Consider the following 19,017-nt stretch of genomic DNA (forward strand, 5'->3'; position numbering starts at 1 on the left):
GATTCCAAAGCCACACTTTCGAATCACTGCGGTTGCCGTTATGCTAATGAGGCGCTGCATATTCATGGTAGTGCCTCATTAGCATCTTTCAAACCCGCTCATTAACATGCCCCTTCCAAAAGGAAGGGGCTCGTGTAGACACAGGGCAAATGAAATAGCAGCTTAAAAAAAAAAATTCACACAGTGCAGTTAGCCTGTGGGACACCTTGCCAGAAGATGGTGTGAAGGCCAAGAATAGAACAGAGTTCTAAAAAAAAGAAAAGTAGGAAAATTCTCAACCTAGGATGGGCAGGGACGATAACCCTAGACCAGTGGTTCCCAAACTTTTTGGCATCACACTCCCCCATTTGATTTTTGAGAAACCCTCATGTGTCCCCATCTCTTCATCCAACCCCCGATGACAAAAAAATTCAATTCATAATCTAAACACAAAAACTTGATATATAAGTTATTTAAATTAAAGATAAGCACAAGTAGTTTTTCTTCTCCCTTTGCATGTGCCTGGTTCAGCCCCAGCTGGCCAGCTGCCTGAGCCCCATGCTAGCCGTCAGAGCTGCCCACGCCAGCTACCTGCCCGCCCGATCCCTGCACTGCCAGCACCGCCTGCCCAAGCCGCTTGCCCAAGCCCTGCACTGCCAGAGGCACCCTCCCACCAGCCCCCCGAGCCCTGTGCTGCTGGGGCCACCTGCCCAAGCCCTGTGAGCCACCTGCCCACCCAAGCCCCTCCCTTCCCCCAAAGCCAATCACCCCCTGCCCCCTCCACCTACCCCCTCCCCCTCCTCCACTCCAGGCACCCCCAGCACCCCATCTAATTCATCCTCCTCCCCTTCCCCCCCAAACCACACTGTCACCTTTGCATGAAGCAGCTAGCTCTACATGGGTCTTCACCAGCTGCTTCCTTTTTATAGCAGCTGCGCTGGGTCCCCAACGTAAAATGGCAGGGGCTGAGAGCCGGAAGCAACTGCTTTCTTTTTCTTGGGGTGGGGGGAATGATGAGGAGGGTTGGGTTGCCTCACGCCCCCACCCCCAGAATTTCTTCACTCCCCCACATTTGGGAAACCATGCCCTAGACTGTATTTGCCAGAAGCTGTGAATGGGTGACATGGTGTGGACCACTTGATTACATATATGCATATGTCTCGCTACAGTAGGTAGCAAGATTGTATATTCAACAAAGTTTTTCTCTCACAAAGTCCAATTGTTCAGATAACTGTTACCCAGTTGGCATTTACATTTGCAACAAGAACAGCCACACTGGGTCAGACCAATGGTCCATTACTGAGATCCTGTCTTCCAAGAATGGCCAATGTCAGGTGACTCAGTATAACCATAACATTGAATGCAAAAATCTTTCCTTAATGCAATCTTGATATAATACCAATAGTGACTTTCATTAATCATAATCTTGACCAATTCAAATTTCATAGCGAAAGATTAAGGCGGCTGCCTCTGATAACAGTCTGAGGGGCATAACCAGATCAATGTTAGTTACCATTACACAGGCAGGTGAGAGAAGGTTGACAAAGACAGTGATATTTGTTCCACTTTAGCAGTGCATAAATCCTGATGCTGCACTCTCTACATGGGGCATGGTAATCAGGTTGATGGGAGATTACTAATGAAGTGCTGTGATGCATATGTAGCACTTCATTAGGCAAATTCTCCCCCCCACAGCAACTTCAAAGTGTCAGACTTCGAAGTGCCAGCATGCTGTATAGCTGCAGGCACTTTGAAGTGCCTTTACTCCCCATATAATAGTCTGTAAAGGTTAGAGGCCTCTGGGCTATACAATTGCCAAATAAACATTCAGGTCAAGACTGAGGCCCAGATCTTGGGACCCTTCCCCCGCCTCCCAAGAAGAGCACACAGACTGAGCGAGGCCTTGCCCACACAGTGCACCAGTAGAACTAAATAGATTTTTGAAAGACAAAAGTTCTTGTCTCACCACACATGGACTTTTGAACCTCCATTCAGTGGGCATGCACGGAGCCATGTGTTTATGACTGGTATTATGCAGAGCACACACTTCATCAGGTTACACCATCAAATCATTTTCTGAAGTTCCAAAGGTAGACATAACTAGCACTTTAGTAGATCTAATTTTAGAGATGAGACAAATATAAAGAAAGGTGGGGCTGAAAACGTATGCTCAAGAACTGAAGTCAGAGAAATAACATGCCTTTAGGTTCATTAGGGCAAACTCCAAGCTTTGAACACAGGCTAAGGAAATAACCTAAAACACATTCCCAAATCCCAGGAACGCAAACCAACTCAAAACACTGTAGCATACATGATAAGCACAAACAGCCATTAGCAAAACATTCTGGTCTTGGCCTCATCCTTCAGCAATTACCAAGGCCTTGTCTATAGACAAAGTTGATGTAGTTTAACTGAAATTAGATTTTTAAAAAAACTGTTTTAATCAAACTTCTGCAAAAGTTTGTGTCGACATTGTGTTGTTTTAACATGATGTATTTTGTTTCTTCTTATTTGCCAAGTTCATTAGGAATGTGTTTAAGATTAACTGAAAAAAAAAGCCATACTAATTAATAGCAATTTAGCTGCTTATTTAAATTAAACGGGTATATCCTCAGTTTACCCAAACCCTCTGGCTCTGTCTACATCAGGAGTGGGCAACAAGTGGCCTGCAGGTTGGATGTGGTTCACCCAGGTTAGCCCCGGCGTACCTCCGGACACTTTATTTACCTGTACATCCACAGTTATGACCTCTTGCAGCTCCCATTGACCATAGAATGATGCTTCCCATTACTTAAATAGACTTTCCTCCAGAGCAGGAACTGTTTGTTTGGTACCCCTCCATCTCATGGAAAAATACCAGGTTCAAGATGGATCCTAGTACTATGTGGCATGGTCACATGTCTTTCTAGGACTAACCACAATTTGGACTTATGGGACAAGCATAACCATTATGGGACCGTTATGGGACAAGCATAACCATTCACAAGTCATTTGGCTGAGTCCTGAATCATCATAGCTATATCTACACGTGAATGCTACATCGAAGTAGCTTATTTTGATGTAGCGACATTGAAATAGGCTATTTCGATGAATAACGTCTACACGTCCTCCAGGGCTGGCAACGTCGACGTTGAACGTCGACGTTGCGCAGCACCACATCGAAATAGGCGCTGCGAGGGAACGTCTATACGCCAAAGTAGCACACATCGAAATAAGGGTGCCAGGAACAGCTGCAGACAGGGTCACAGGGCGGACTCAACAACAAGCCGCTCCCTTAAAGGGCCCCTCCCAGACACAGTTGCACTAAACAACACAAGATCCACAGAGCCGACAACTGGTTGCAGACCCTGTGCATGCAGCATGGATCCCCAGCTGCGGCAGCAGCAGCCAGAAGCCCTGGGCTAAGGGCTGCTGCACACGGTGACCATAGAGCCCCGCAGGGGCTGGAGAGAGAGCGTCTCTCAACCCCTCAGCTGATGGCCGCCATGGCAGACCCCGCTATTTCGATGTTGCGGGACACGGATCGTCTACACGTGCCCTACTTCGACGTTCAACTTCGAAGTAGGGTGCTATTCCCATCCCCTCATGGGGTTAGCGACTTCGACGTCTTGCCGCCTAACGTCGATTTCAACTTCGAAATAGCGCCCAACACGTGTAGCCATGACGGGCGCTATTTTGAAGTTGGCGCCGCTACTTTGAAGTAGCGTGCACGTGTAGATGCGGCCCATGTTTCTGGATCATCAGTAATGGCCTCATTAGCACATTTAGGCCGTGTCTACACGTGCCCCAAACGCCACCTTCTTCGAAGTCCCCTTATTCCCATGAGCTCATGGGAATAAGGGGACTTCGAAGTAGGCGGGGCCCTTTCGAAAAGGAGCCCCGTCTGGACACGCCGCGCAGCGGCAAGGCGCGTCAATTTCGAAGCGCCGCTGCCGCCCGCATGCTAATGAAGCGCTGAATATGCATTTCAGCGCTTCATTAGTAAACTTCGAAATGGCCATTTGCATGGCCATTTCGAAGTTTGGGGCACGTGTAGACGTAGCCTTAGAATTATAGACAGATTTGCACTTCATATTTCTAACTTCACTTATAAGAAGGATACATGCACTAAAACAGGATATGTACAGATTCAGCAGGCTGTAACTGAAATTGATATGTTACATGATCTGTTTTGCAGACAGCATCTTTGAGTCATGCACATTCATGCCCATAACCCAATTTTCATAAAGCATGAGGAAGTAGTGACAGGTGTTCTGGTGGTCTGTGGGTGAGGGTGGAGGCTGTACCCCCTTGACTTACTTGGGTCTGTGGTATCAGCTGGAGACTGCCTTCAGTGAAACATAGGGACACCAGTTTAGTACTACTGCTTGGGCTCTGTGAATCATAAGGACAGCTCTGTGCATCAGTGCAACCTAATCCAACGTAACCTGCTCCTCATTAGGAATAAGGGAAGTCAACACCAGCGAACGCTCCCATGGACCTCCCTTAGTGGAGACAGCGCAGAAGCCAGAATTATGGTATATTGACTCCAGCAACATAATTAACGTAACTGGAATTGTGTACCTTAGTTCGACCGTCCACTGTAGTGTAGCCCTGGCCTAGGTGTTTGTAACAGCGTAACTGCATCAGTGTTACTACACTCAAATGAGATGTAGATGGACCAGAGTTGTTATACAATCTAGCTCTTATTCCCTACAGTGCATCACTACGTACATGTGGACTGTTTCATTATGTTGGGATCACAAAGTGGGAACCGCCAAGGCAAATTTAGAGCTGGCACACCAGGGTACAGTGTACACTGAAATTCAGTGTTGTAGATAGCACATTAGAGTTCTGATTCCATTCTGCTTTACTACAGTGTAAATTAGCAGTATTTCTGTTGACATCAGAAAGTGTGATACTTCTGTAAGTTGGCTGCAGTCTTAAACTTCCCCAAAAAACTTTCTGTAACAGGAGCAGAATCTTCTCTGTTCAACTGTAGCTATCTCTGCCAGCAGAAATGCCAACTGCATGCCCAGGAGTAAAATACTATTATTAAAAAAACCTCATATTTCTTTGTGTTCACTTTCAGACTAGCAGCCGTCAACTGACAATGTTTCATTTCTCATTCAGAAAAGTTTTAGCATGTACCAGTTCATAATCTAGGCATAACAAACAAGCTGAGAGACATGCCATATAATACGCTCTCCACCATCCTTTCAAGGGTGGCCATCATTTTAAATTGCCACAGGCCTCTGTTCTGCTTCAAAAATAAATAAAGTTCTCTTTGTTCTTCTGTGTTCCTGGGGAACCAGGCCATAAATACTCAACTTCCCCCACCTCAGCTTCTGCTTGAACCAAAGCCTAAATCAAAAGCAATAAAATGGCAGGGGAAGGCACACCTAAACCACTCTGAATGAAGGTGATAGGATTAAGGGAACAACTCTAGCCACATCTGCATTGAAGATGGGACATTTCCATTAGCATACAGAATGGAAAACAGAGATTCCAAAGCAAGAATCCTACTGAACTCTGGGGCACAGATAGCAGAATAGCTGATGGGAAATCTCTGCTCCCAATGCTAATCAATCCATGCCTACCCACACCCAGATCAGTAATTCTCAGTCCAGTTTAGTAATAACTCCTCTATTTGTATCCAAAATAATGAAACTGCTTAATTGCATTCCGAGCTGCCTGGAAAGGCCACCACCCATAGCCAGGAATGATCAGTTTCTATTGCCTAGCCTTAACAGAACAACTTTAGAATACCCCATTGTACCTACATTTACCTATAAACAAATCTAGTTCCTTCTTGAACCATGTGTTTTCCCTACAAAACCCCTACCCAGACTGACATCTGGATCTAAATTCTGCAACAGTTCCATGGTGCTGCAGACTCCGCTCTGCCAGTCTCCAACACTCTGGACCCTCAGCTACCATCCCCATCCGGGAACCCCGATCAGTTCAAAACAAAAAGCAGTCAAGAAGCACTTTAAAGACCAGCAAAATAGTTTATTAGGTGAGCTTTCGTGGGACAGACTGAAGAAACTGAAGAAGTGGGTCTGTCCCACGAAAGCTCACCTAATAAACTATTTTGCTAGTCTGTAAAGTGCTACTTGACTGCTTTTTGTTTTGATAGTGCATAGACTAGCACGGCTTCCTCTCTGTTACGGATCAGTTCAAGCGTCTTAAAGTGGAGGGATCTCTCTTCCCTCCCCACATAGCCTCCTGACCCTGCTTTACGTGATCAGTTAAGGTTTGTGAACCTTAATGTTTGTAATGAGATTTGTTAGATTTAAAATTGTATCTTATGTTTGTTTGACCCACCATTGAACCCCTTGTATGGTTACTACCTGGGAATAACTTTCGTACTTAAGCAGGCTGTTTTTCTCTCTCCCCCACTCCCTTTTGGGGCGTGTTGTTTTGCCTATCTTGTTCTGTCAGCAACAACGTTCCTTGTACCAATGCTGAAGATCCCCGTAATGCCCAGAAACTCTGGAGTTTGGTTATCAAGTGAGTTACCAGCAGAACAGTTTTGCTGTGAAAGTGAGGACACAAGGTGCTGAATTTGGGGGCTTTAAAGTGATGTTTAAAACCAGCCCAATGGCACACGAAGGTCACAGTTTGGCACTGCTGTGCAACTCAGCCCATTGAGTCCAGGGACATATAAGGAGTCAGCTTGTGAGTGCTGAGTAACCAGTCCTTTCAGATGTGCTCTCGTAGTGTGTTGGGGGGGGGTGGGGAGTGTTCATCTGATTCTAGGGTGGGGAGAACCCAGTCCTGGGAAACCTAGATTCTGCAGGGTAGCTCCATTGGGAGGGAAATGGAAGAAGGGAGAAAAAAGCACCATATGAGAACACAAGTAACACAAGCAGCACGCCAATAGAATTATCACCCACCCTGCATGAGAGTAACCCTAATAAATAAGCATACCCCAAAGCAACAGACGCAGCTGGTAACATCCCTTCCACATGCCAATACCCACTTTTAAGATCCAGTGTGTAAAACTAAATTTCATGTGCCACGGCTACCAGGGAATTGTCTATTTATGAGAATCAATAAGAATCCTTTAAAGCACTGATTCTGAAACTTCTTGGCTCATGGCCCACTCCGCTCAATGCAAACCTTTCCATGGACCACCAGCCAACCACCCATGATGACAAAATGCATTTGTTTACATCTAAATGCCTTAAATACTAAATTATTCATATTAGGCTACTGGAGCTATAGCATTAGGTGGAGTATTTAACTGGTAAGAAAGGAAATATTAAGCAAAATAAAAATAATTAAAGAGATTTAAGTGCTTTCATGCCATTATGTTAGTTTAACACACTTTAAGTAAAGTAAAATAATTTATATCCAAAAAAAGGGGATTCAATATCATCTTTATTTATGGCAGAGGTGGGGAACATTTTTTGGGTTGGGTGCCAGTGATTTAAAGAAAAATCAGTCAGGGGCCACACAAGTAAGAGGCAAACTTTCCAAAAAAACCCAATCCCTCCAACCCTCACTGATGTGTCGCCCAACTGAGATACCGCACTCCGCTGATGCTCTAGCCCCATAGACTGGGGGGGGGTCCGAGGGGAAGAGGGAGAGGAGGCAAGAAGAATCAAACCTCAGGGGTTCCCAGAGGCCAGATTAACTCTTTGGGGTCCTGGGATTAGTAGATTTTGTGACTCGCCCAGATTCTGGGGGGAGGCCAAAAATGAGGGGTTCGGTGTGCAAGAGGAGGCTGCCAGGGAGTGGGATAGGGATGGAGTTGAGGGTGGAGGTCCTGGAATGGGCTGGGAGAGGAGGTTTAGCTGCGAGGGTGGGTGCATGAGCAGGCTGATGGTGGAGTGTCCGGAAGGGTGGGAAGGTGCAGGAGTGAGCTGGGGTGGGGTTTCTGGCCAGGAGGGAAGGTGCAGGAGCAAGGGAGGGTGCAGGAGCAGACTGGGTGTGGGAGAGCTGGGTGGCAAAGGGGTGCAAGAGCAGATCGGGGTAAGGGTCTGAATTGTGGGGTGGGCACGTGAGGTGGATGGGCGTGCAGGGACTGGCTATGAAGGCAGCAGAGAAGGGCACTTGCCTAGCTCCCTATCACTCCCAGGTACCACCCTCTGCTGTTCCCATTGACTTAAATCCAGCCAATGAGAGCAACGGTGAAACTCCCCCATGAGCAGTTTCCAGTACAGTATTACATTCCCCAGCTGGAGGGGAGAGGGAGTGACAGCAGTCAGAGCTGCACTTCTTCCCTCCTGCACACCAGATCCAGCCTGCGGGGCTTGAGGCTGCCCTCCCAACCCACACCAGGAAGCTGGTGCTGGGCAAGACTTTTGTGGGACAAGGGAACACGGTACCGTTGGAGTGCCAGCTCCCAGCTCTGTGTGTGTGTGTGTGTGTGTGTGTGTGTGTGCATGTGCGCGCATGCAGGGGGGCTAAGCCTTGAGTCTTGCAGTCCACCTGCAAGGCGGCTATGGACCTCTAGTGGTTCATGGACTGCAGTTTGAGAACCAGTGCTTTAAAGGGCTTTAGTTTATTTTTCTACAGTCCACACAGAATCTGGTGCTGCCATCTGTTTTCTAACAGAAATATGGGAAAGGCCCAGGGAGCTAAATTTAGCATAGATAAAAGACAGCTTGCACACCCATCTACTTCAGTTAGTTTGATCCAATCCATAACAGATGTAAATGCTTGGAAACTGTTAATAAATGTACATACATATCATAGCTGCTGCAAAGGGAGGTTGATCTGTGAATGAAATGAGCTGCCCTCACCAGAGAACACACAGACTGAGCTATGACTTCTCTGCACACTGGTAGCACACCATAAGAATTATTTTTTTTAAACCCACAAGAACTACACACACAATGATTCTGCCCCACACGACAGATTTTTGTATTTCACGAGCCAGGAGTGTACAGTAGATACTGTGCTGCCTGGACAATGGTACATACTTTGCCAGGCCACATCATCATCTGAAGTTTTACAGCTGGGCAGGGTAACCCTTACATTTACAAAACAGTTACATATGTGTGTTTAATAAAAACCATTAATAAGATAAATAGCTGGAGCAAAACAAATATGCTCAAGACTTCAGTCAGAGCAAACACATTCCTTTCGGTTCACAAGGGCCAATGCCAAACTTTGAGCCTATTACAAAAATAACCTGACAAATGCACAAATCCCAGAAATGCGAATAAACTAAAAACAGCAAATATACAAAGTGTTAAGCACAATCAGCCACTAGCATAAATCAGTCCAATTTCCCTGACCTTATCCTTCCCCTGCTTGTGCAACACAGACCAGTCTTGGCTCTATCTACATTAAAAGAAGTTTTGCTGGTAACACTGATGTAGCTTTACCAGTGCAAGTGCCTACTGCAAAAGCCTTGTTCTGGTGCAGAGTGGGTCATATGCCAATCAGCTTAAACTCCTAACATACCAAAGTAGACAGCACCACTGCAGCATGTGTGTCCTGTCCTGCCTATCCCTTAATATACACAGGGTACCTGACTACTCTGTTATGCGCTGAGATCAGTTGGAAACAACACGTACAGAACTAAGTTTAGATGTGGCCTAAGCACAAGCAAGTTTAATAAAAACCCTGAAATTCAGTGGCAATAACAGTGTTAAATATCACAGTAGGGAGTTGACTTTCCCTCTGCCTTACACAGATGAAAGTTAGAAACCCTGTAAGAGAGGTCCTAACAAAATTAAAAAAAACAGTAGCACTTGAAAGACTAACAAAATAATTTATTAGGTGATGAGCTTTCGTGGGACAGACCCACTTCTTCAGGTCTTTCCCATTTCCAGTACAGCACTATCTCCAGATTTGAAGAAGTGGGTCTGTCCTATGAAAGCTCATCACCTAATAAATCACTTTGTTAGTGCTACAGGACTGATTTTTCATTCTATTGAAGCCAGAGTTTCAAAAGTAAAACTCCTGTAAATGAGGAAATTAAGGGTCCAACTGTTAACTTGCCAGAAGTCAGGTGCTAGTGGCTAAATAGTTCCATTGGTTGATCTGATACTGTGGGGCCACTTAGAAAGATCTCATACGCCCAGACAGTTGGGAGACCAATGGAACATGAAAAGCACATAGAGATGCAAATTAAATGACCTTATTTTACAGGCTTATCATTGTTCCTTTTCCTGATAAGCTGCACTTCTGCCTCCTCAGCTCCTGTACATCACTGAATGTCCACACAGCACAAGTCACCCTGTACTACTTTTTGTCACTTATATCTACCTTCTGGCCAATTTACATGTAGACTGAAGCTTTTCACTGCTTGTTTCACCACTGAACTGAATCCACCATCTCCTTGGAAGTACCCAGAAGTTTTTATCTGCAAAACATAGAAAAATTCAGAGTCAGACTGGTGGTATTGCTGAGGAGAGGTAAAATGGTAAAAGGATGTGCTGAGGATGCCCCAGACAGTACAAGTGTTAGCCCACTGGGGGCCCAAAGCATGAACATTTGGTGGGTCCTCCACATCAAACAATAAAAGTGGCTGGGAGAGGGTGGGGCCTTGACCTACGTAGGATCCTAAGCAATTGCCTAGCACCAGCTTTGCCTCCAGGCTGTCAGATAACGATACCAGTATCAGTAACAGGGAGCGATTTCTAACCATGTAGAACACTGACTGCATGACTTTGTCCTTACAACCAATACAGGGATTTCTAGCCCTGTTACCCAACCAGATCATTTTTAAGCTGTTAGCTAGCTCAGGACCATTCCTTCTCCCTTGGCCACTAGCATTTTGACTAGAGTAGGTGAAGTATCTCCAAAGAAATAGTTTCTTGGAGTATTTCTTGTATCTTATTAATGTGAAAATAGGCCACAACATGGCATTTTCAGACTGCTCACCACTGAGGCTCTTCTGTTCTTAGGAGTGCTGACATTTAAGCATAGGACCTTTGCACTTCTACAGCAGCTCTCCCCTGATGATCTCCAAACACTTGATAAAAACTAACTGAGTCTCACAATATTCCTGTGGGGCATTATTATCTCCACTTCACAGACAAGGAAACAGGGACAGACAATGGTTTAATAATTTGCTCAAGGTCTCCTTGCAAATCAGTGGCCTTGTTCAAAATGAAACCCAGGAGGTCTGACTGCCAGTCTCCAAGATTAACTATAATTCGCTGGAATTAGCTGGCTGTATCCATTTTACAATACAACAGCATTTATGTGTTTTTTGTTCTGTTTTGTTTTTTAATAAAAGTGACAGTCTGGTCACGTTGGAGCTACACAGTGTTAGCTGATCTGCATGTTCTACACAGCAAAGGAGACAGAGTAGAAGGGGATCGTGTTATATTAGTTCTTTTTCTCTTGAAACTTTCGGGCCCCCTTTTCCCCTGATCTTCTCTCCAGGAGGGAGCACCATGCACGTAATTGGGCTTTAGCTTTTAGGGATAAATTTGTATTTTTGTTGAGCTATCACAAATGCTGCCTGATGTAAAAGGATGCAATTTAGTGCTGGGGAACATTTCATTGCATTGTTCTTCACCTTGTTAAACTACTTAGAGAAAAATCTGTGGTCCTTAAATAAGTCTCTCTGCTTGAGAATTCATTCACAAACAAGAATCTTTTAGAACATTTACTTGTGGTAAAGACATCCAGAGAAACAAAAATACAATCCTAGGCAACACACTAAATATAGAGACCATGGCACACAAGGGCTACGTCTACACGTGCACGCTACATCGAAGTAGCTAATTTCGAAGTAGCGACATCGAAATAGCCTATTTCGATGAATAGCGTCTACACGTCCTCCAGGGCCGGCAACGTCGATGTTCAACTTCGACGTTGCGCAGCCCAACATCGAAATAGGCGCAGCGAGGGAACGTCTACACGCCAAAGTAGCACACATCGAAATAGGGATGCCAGGCACAGCTGCAGACAGGGTCACCGGGCGGACTAGCGCTTCCGGGGCAACAGCTAGCCGCTCCCTTAAAGGGCCCCTCCCAGACACATGCAGCCTGCACAGCACGTGGTCTGAGGAGCCATAGGCACACAGACCCCGGGCGCCGCAGTCATGGACCCCCAGCAGCAGCAGCAGCAGCAGCCAGAGGTCCACCCAGCCCTCCCGGCAGGAGCAGGGCTTGCCCTGCTCCGTGCCATGCGGGAGGCAACTGAGCACCTCCTTGCCCCAGAGGAGGAGATGCCCCCAGGGCAGCAGGGCTCAACCCCTATCCCTGCAGCACCCCGCCCCCTCTGCCGCCTCACACGCTGGCGGCTGTGGAGCTACCCCACCAGCACCGACTGGTGGGAGCGGCTGGTGCTTGGGGAGTGGGATGACAACCGCTGGCTCAGGAACTTCAGGATGAGCCGGCAGACATTTCTGGAGCTGTGCCAGTGGCTCACCCCCGCACTCAGGCACCAGGACACTGCCATGCGGCGTGCCCTCACAGTGCAGAAACGGGTCGGCATCGCTGTCTGGAAGCTGGCCACTCCAGACAGCTACCGATCCGTGGGCCAGCAGTTTGGTGTTGGCAAGGCCACCATCAGGGCTGTTTTCATGGAGGTAAGAGAACCCACGGGGGGAGGGCAGGGCAGGGGAGGGGGGCCCGGGCACAGGAGGGCAGGGCAGGGCAGGGGAGGCCAGGGCGGAGGAGGGCAGGGCAGGGCAGAGCAGGGGGGCCAGGGCAGGGGAGGGCAGGGCAGGGCAGGGCAGGGGGGTCAGGGCAGAGGAGGGCAGGGCAGGGCAGGGCAGGGCCACGCACACCCTGCTCACCCCTCATTGGTGCTGTCCCATGTGCTTTCTCTGCAGGTTGTGCGTGCCATCAACGCCATGCTCCTGCACAGGCTCGTGAGGCTGGGGGACCCACATGCCACCATCGCGGCCTTTGCCACCCTGGGCTTCCCCAACTGCTTCGGGGCTCTGGATGGGACTCACATCCCCATCCGCGCCCCGCATCACAGTGGAGGACGATACCTAAATCGAAAGGACTACCATTCTGTCGTCCTCCAGGCCTTGGTGGACAGCTGGGGATGTTTCCAGGACATTTATGTGGGCTGGCCTGGCAGCACACACGACGCCCGGGTTTTCCGGAACTCGGGCTTGTGCCGCCGGCTGGAGGCGGGGACCTACATCCCCCAGCGGGAGATCCCTCTGGGGGACACCACCATGCCCTTCTGCGTCATCGCAGATGCGGCGTACCCCCTCCGGCCGTGGCTCATGCACCCCTACACAGGCCATCTCTCCGCTAGCCAGGAGCGCTTCAACCAGCGCCTGAACCATGCGCGCCAGGTGGTGGAGCGCTCATTTGGCCGCCTGAAGGGACGCTGGAGATGTCTCCTGACCCCCCTGGATGCAGGCCCCAACAACAAACCCCAGATTGTGGGTGCCTGCTGCGCCCTGCACAATTTGGTAGAGAGCAAGGGGGACACCTTTTTCCAGGGCTGGGCTGCGGAGGCCGGCAGGGCAGATGTCCAGCCACCTGCTGCCCCCAGTCGGCAGGTGGACCCCGAGGGGACCTGGGTCCGGGAGGCCCTGCGGGCCCACTTTGATGAAGAGGCAGCGGGGTGAAGTCTGCCCAGGCCCCCTACTGCCCACCCCTTCCTCCACCACACTCCTGCCCCAACACCTGCACCATGGAGCACCCCACCGCACCCTCCTCCCACTTGTCCTGGACAAATGACAGCACGCACTTGTGGCTGAACTTAAACTTTTTTTTTTTCTTTCCGAACCTTTTTTTTTTAACTGTAAATATGAGAACCAAAAGCAAAGTACGTACAAACATGTTGAAAAAAGCTAATATGTACAAAAATAAAACAATACAAAGAAACAACTGTCCTCAATAATAAAAAGAAAACCAGGGAGGATAAAGGGGAGAACTATTTACATGGGGGGGGATGGGGCAAACCGGGGGCAGAAAATAACAGGGTCCAACTATATACAAGGGGGGGGGGGCACATCCTGGGCCCCTCGCCCCTATAGCCCGGCACTGGGCGTGGGCGGCCGGGAGCCCCGCCGCGGTCGCAGCCCTGTCCGGGGCTGGGTGGGGGCGGGCCGGACCGGAAGGTACGATGGCCGGCGAGTGTCAGGTGGCTCCAGGGGTCCCTCGGCGCTCCGGCCCTCAGCGGTGGGTGGCGGGGCGACGGGCGGAGCAGCTGGTGGTGGGGCTGCAGGAGCAGGCAGGGCGGCCGATGCGGCGGCCGGCGCGGCATGGGGGGCCAGGTAGTCCACCAAGCGGTTAAATGTCTCCATGTAGGCCCCCCATGCCTCCTGGCGCCAGGCCAGCGCCCGCTCCTGCAGCTGCAGGTGCTGCTCCGCGACCTCCAGCTGCCGACGGTGGATGGCCAGCAGCTGGGGTCCATCGCCATCAGCTGGTGGTGGTGCGGGGTCCGCCGTCTAGCCCGCCGTGGGGCCGGTCGGTCCTCGGCCGAGGGGCTGCCCTGGAGCGATGGTCCCGGAGGGCTCTCCGGGACGACTGATGCCTCGCCGGCGCTCTCTTCCGGTCCTTCTGATGGTGCAGGTGCAGGACACAGGAGAGGAGGGGGGGAAGAAGAATGGAGACAGGCGTTAGTGTGGGCCCCAAGCCGTGGCCTTTGTCCCCCCAGCCCTGTGCTGCAGGTTCCCCATCCCCGTCCCCAGGAGATGCTGCTGTGATGGATGGGGTTCAGGGGTCCCCCTGCCCTGCACCCCGTCCCCTGGTGGGAGCGACTCTCACTTCACCCCCCAGGGTCTGACAGCAGGAGAGGTTTCTTAGGCCACAGATGCCCAGTTTCTCCCAGGAGTGACAGCACCAGCTGTCGGAAGAGACAGTCCTTCCAACCCATCCTGGGGAGAAGACCCCAAGGGGTGCCCCTCGGGGATGCAGCTTTCCCCCTCCTCAGGCTGGCTGCCTTCCAGCTCTCCCTTCCCCTAGCCTCTACCTGTGGGCCCCACCCTCACCCCCCAAGTCCAAGCCAGCTCGGCTCCTCCCTCCTGTTTGTTCAGGGCAGAGGTGTCACCTGCCAGCTGTAGCCCCAGGATCCTCCTTTGCCCCTGGGAGCTATTCCACTCTTGTTGCTCATATGTAGCCTGAGTCTCCCTTTGGCACTCCCCACACTCCATCACATGCTGCTGCTGCGGGGTGTCCCACCCCCTCCTCCCGGGGGCCCCTCGAGGTTCCGCTCCCCCCATGGCCCGGGGATGGGGCATGGCACTGTCATGCGGGGTGGGGGTGGGGCAGGGGCTGATGCACTGCTGTGAGGACCATGGCCCTGCTGTCCTTGGGGCCTCGCCGCCTAACGTCGAAGTTAACTTCAAAATACCGCCCGACGCGTGTAGCCGCGACGGGCACTATTTCGAAGTTAGTGCCGCTACTTCGAAGTAGCGTGGACGTGTAGACTCGGCTAAGGACACCTACACTAGTCTCGTAAACAGCCAAATAGATGACTGTGTGCTTGAAACTCACTGGATTGCATAGCAACACATAATGCATATTCGTGGCTCGGTCCAACACCCTACTGAAGTCTATTCACATTGCACTGAGCCCATAGTGACTTTCTAAACTATGGAAATGAATCCAGTTTTATTCTTTACAAATGGGGGCATGTTAAGGAATTTAAATTACACTGCTGAGGGAAGGGTACATTCTGTGCCCCTGCTGATTATTGGGTTGGCAGGCCTGCCCTTACTGCCCCCCTTGTGCACACCCAAGTTTACAAAACAGGAAGCATTCCTTTTCCTATGAGGCTTGTGAGACTTCAATGTACTTCACATAGCCCATATGTAAAACACACACACACACACACACACACACACAGAGAAAATGCATGGCCCAAGGATTTGGAATGGGCTATAGAACCTTTCGTTGTTAGCTCTTAGTTGCAGATTTGACCTAGGTCATCAGTGACTGACCATCAGTGAACAAAAGCTGTTCAGCAGCCTAAGTACTTTGGCAAGACAAGAAAGAAAGAAAGAAAGAAAGAAAGAAAAGGGGATGGCATGGAACACAGTGCACCAGGTGTGGTTCAGACGGATCAGCTGGCAGCAGACAGCCAACTTAGGTCCTGTCCTGAAAGCAGTGCGGGGCTGGGAAAGGGAGGACGAGCTCGTGATAATCTCTGTTAAGCTTGGGAGCAGCATCATGTAGGCCATATTCCAGATAAGCAAGGGAGGCAGGGCAGCCTTCTTGGAGTATAAAATGGATGAGGTAGCAGTGAGGTAGCCCCACCTTGCAGGCAAGCACCATGGGTCCACCCACACTTACTGATCATAACCCTGCAGGGCTCAACTTCACTGACAGCAGCCAGGACCAGTCTCCAACACACTGAGAGGGCTCTGCCACTTGTGCCTCAAGCTGAAGACAGTGCAGTAGGGGATAACACAATGACATAACAGTCCAGGTCACTGGATCCTGGTCTTAGGTTCCCCCCCAATGCTCCCAGGCTTCCCTTATGTCTCCCAGCAGGCCGAGGTCTTGTTCACATCATGGGACATTTGAACCCATTCTCTCAGCTGGGAAGGTGGGCTAATGCTAAGACAAGTGAACCCAGCCCAATCCCTCTTAAAGTGCCAGCTCACCCTATGTGAGTCCTCAAAATAACTAACACCATTAGCAGGGTCTACACATGCCCCCTCCTCTCAGAGGGGGCATATTAAGGAGGCACTTTGGAAGATGCTAATGAGGTGCTGATATGAATATGCTACCTCCATTAGCATAATGGCAGCTGCATGTGATCTGAAAGTGCCACTTTTGGAATGCACGCCACCCATGTAGACAGGGGCCTTTTGAAAGGACCTCCTGGACTTCCTCAGGAAGAAGAGGCTTTTGAAGCTGGGGGTCCTTTTGAAAGGCCCCCATCTACATGGGCAGTGTGCATTCCAAAAGCAGCACTTTTGAATTGTGTGCAGCTGCTATTATGCTAATGAGGCACTGCACATTCATGTCAGCACTTCATTAGCATTTTCCAAACTCCCTCATTAACATGCCCCCTCCAAAAGGGGGGGGCACATGTACACACAGCTATTATGATTAATGCCCCCTATTGACAGTATCAGTGGAGAGGTCAAAGATTTACTAGGCAAAGAAATGAATGCCTGTAGGGAATGCAAGAAAGCTTAACCTGCTGCTGTGTGTGCAATACCAGTAACTCTCCTGCGGGCAGAGAGCAAGCTCGAGCTTAATTCCTCACTGCCGTGCAGCTTGTATAGTCATAGCCACCTGTGGAAAATGGGTGCACAGTGGATGTAAGAGTAAGGCAAATGGAGTGGAGAAATGGAAGGGAGTAGAAATATGTTAATTCATGCACTTTAAGCACAATTACATTTGAGCACAGTGAGATTTAACAACCCTTTGCAACCTTGAAATTCCCTGCCACAGAGCACCTGCTACTGGGAAGTTACTTGCGCTGCATGTTATCTAATTTTTCAAGCTGCTGAATATTACAGCATCAGGGGCACATGTTATTTTGGTCTTGCTGGAATTTAAGATCTTTTTAGTGTTTAATCACTTTGAAAAGCCAATATACAAAAGGAAAAAAAGCCCACTTGTTCTATTATTGCAGCAGGAGAAGCTGAAATTGGAAGCTTGTTCTACGGCCAGCGCAAATCATTTTCAGCCTATTACCAGTGTGCTTGTGTCAACAACTACTGCTCTCCAGGACTACCCAGTTTGGGGGCACATGCGTTGCACTCAGCTCCACCTCAGGTTCTTTCCAGTCAGTTATCCAACCTTAGCGTCTGATTTACAAAGTCTTTCCAGATAGACGGATTATTTTCTTAATGGCACCAGCTCAGCCCACTCTGGGTTCTTGTAAGAGTCTGATGAGCTCTCAGCTGTTCAGGAACTCCTCCAATCTGCTTCCAGGAGCTGGGGCTGTACTTCAATGGGTCCCATCACTCCCTCAGACATGGAAAACCTCGCTCTCCTTCTGGAGCAGGCGATACTTCAGTTGCAGCCTTTTCTCAGGCAGGAGCCCCCTGGAGTGAGGGTTTTCAGCTTCCATTGAGGCTTTAATCCACTTCTCCGTCAGCTAGCTCCACTTGCAGATCAGGCTCAGAGGAAATCTTCTGCTACTAGCATCTCCCTGCCAACTGCTCTGCAGGAGCCTTCTTAGTCTATGGAGCATCTGCCCTGCTACAAGGCAGGATTTATGCCGGTTCTCTTCTCTCAGCCCATTCCCCTTTGTTTAGGGGCAGAGAAGAACCTCTGGTCCTGGCCTCTCTATAAGGCTCCTGGCCATCATCCCTTATAGATACAGTGACACAATTTCCTCTCAGGCACCATTCATTTCCTTCACCACTGACTTTCTCTCCAGCTCTCTTTACTCCTTAAACTGAATACACAAACCCTTACAGTGATCCCATATGGCAGGTGGGCTGACCCTACGCTCTGCTGTTTTCAAAGGAGAAACCACCCAGTCATGGTTGGATTGTCTTATAAACACTTATTTGGTTTGGCTGCATTTCGGTATGTTCTACACTTTCAGATAACTAACACTATGGTTAGTATTCTGTCCATTATCATTCTGACTGTGCTGCTCTTTTGTAAATATTGCTTCCGGACCATGGCCCACAGAGCAGAGTAGGAGAGATACAAAGATAAATCAACTGACAGCCTATAATTAAGACTGTCAGTACAGCAGATTCAGTGGGAGAATGCCTGTTACCCCAGCAGGACATGAAGTGATACAATGGTTATGCCATCTTGTACAGTATTTACCATACACTACTAGCAATGTTGAGAACAGAATTGTATTACAGCTATGGCCTGGTCTGCGTTCCACACTTAGGTCAATGTACGCTAACTTGAATGGACTTAGGTGTGGAAGTGTCTTCACCTAAATTTGGCTCAGATTACTTTTAAGTGACTCTTTACCACTTTTGCTGATAGGAGAGGCAGAAGGGGTAGTTGCCCCCAGGCCCAGCCCTTCATGGGGGGCCCAGAGCTCCAGCCACTGCCACTGCAACCTGAAGCATAAAGTCACTTGATAAAGTTTTTCTCAGAGTAGAATCCAGTGCTTTCTGTGAGAGCTGATCTCTTGTGCAATGGGTGCTTGGTTTTAGCACTGGATCTGAACTGATCCATATTGGCCATTACAGAGGAATCTCGCCTTTGGTCATAGCTTCTTTTGGAAATAACAGGC

The 19,017-nt window shown here is 49.2% G+C and overlaps 1 protein-coding gene across 1 annotated transcript in view; it reads right to left on the bottom strand.

Annotated features, from left to right (window-relative positions):
• Window positions 1–13,699: 13,699 nt before the first annotated feature.
• Window positions 13,700–19,017, bottom strand: part of CA7 (carbonic anhydrase 7) — a 53,139-nt gene continuing 47,821 nt past the window's right edge. The window contains exon 8 of the mRNA XM_075008607.1: window positions 13,700–14,405. Within this exon, the coding sequence (XP_074864708.1) occupies window positions 14,265–14,405 (141 nt within the window). The 3' untranslated portion in view covers window positions 13,700–14,264. The remainder of the gene's footprint in view (window positions 14,406–19,017) is intronic.

The sequence above is a fragment of the Carettochelys insculpta genome, chromosome 14 (genome assembly GCF_033958435.1).
Source record: "Carettochelys insculpta isolate YL-2023 chromosome 14, ASM3395843v1, whole genome shotgun sequence".
NCBI lineage: Eukaryota > Metazoa > Chordata > Testudines > Carettochelyidae > Carettochelys > Carettochelys insculpta.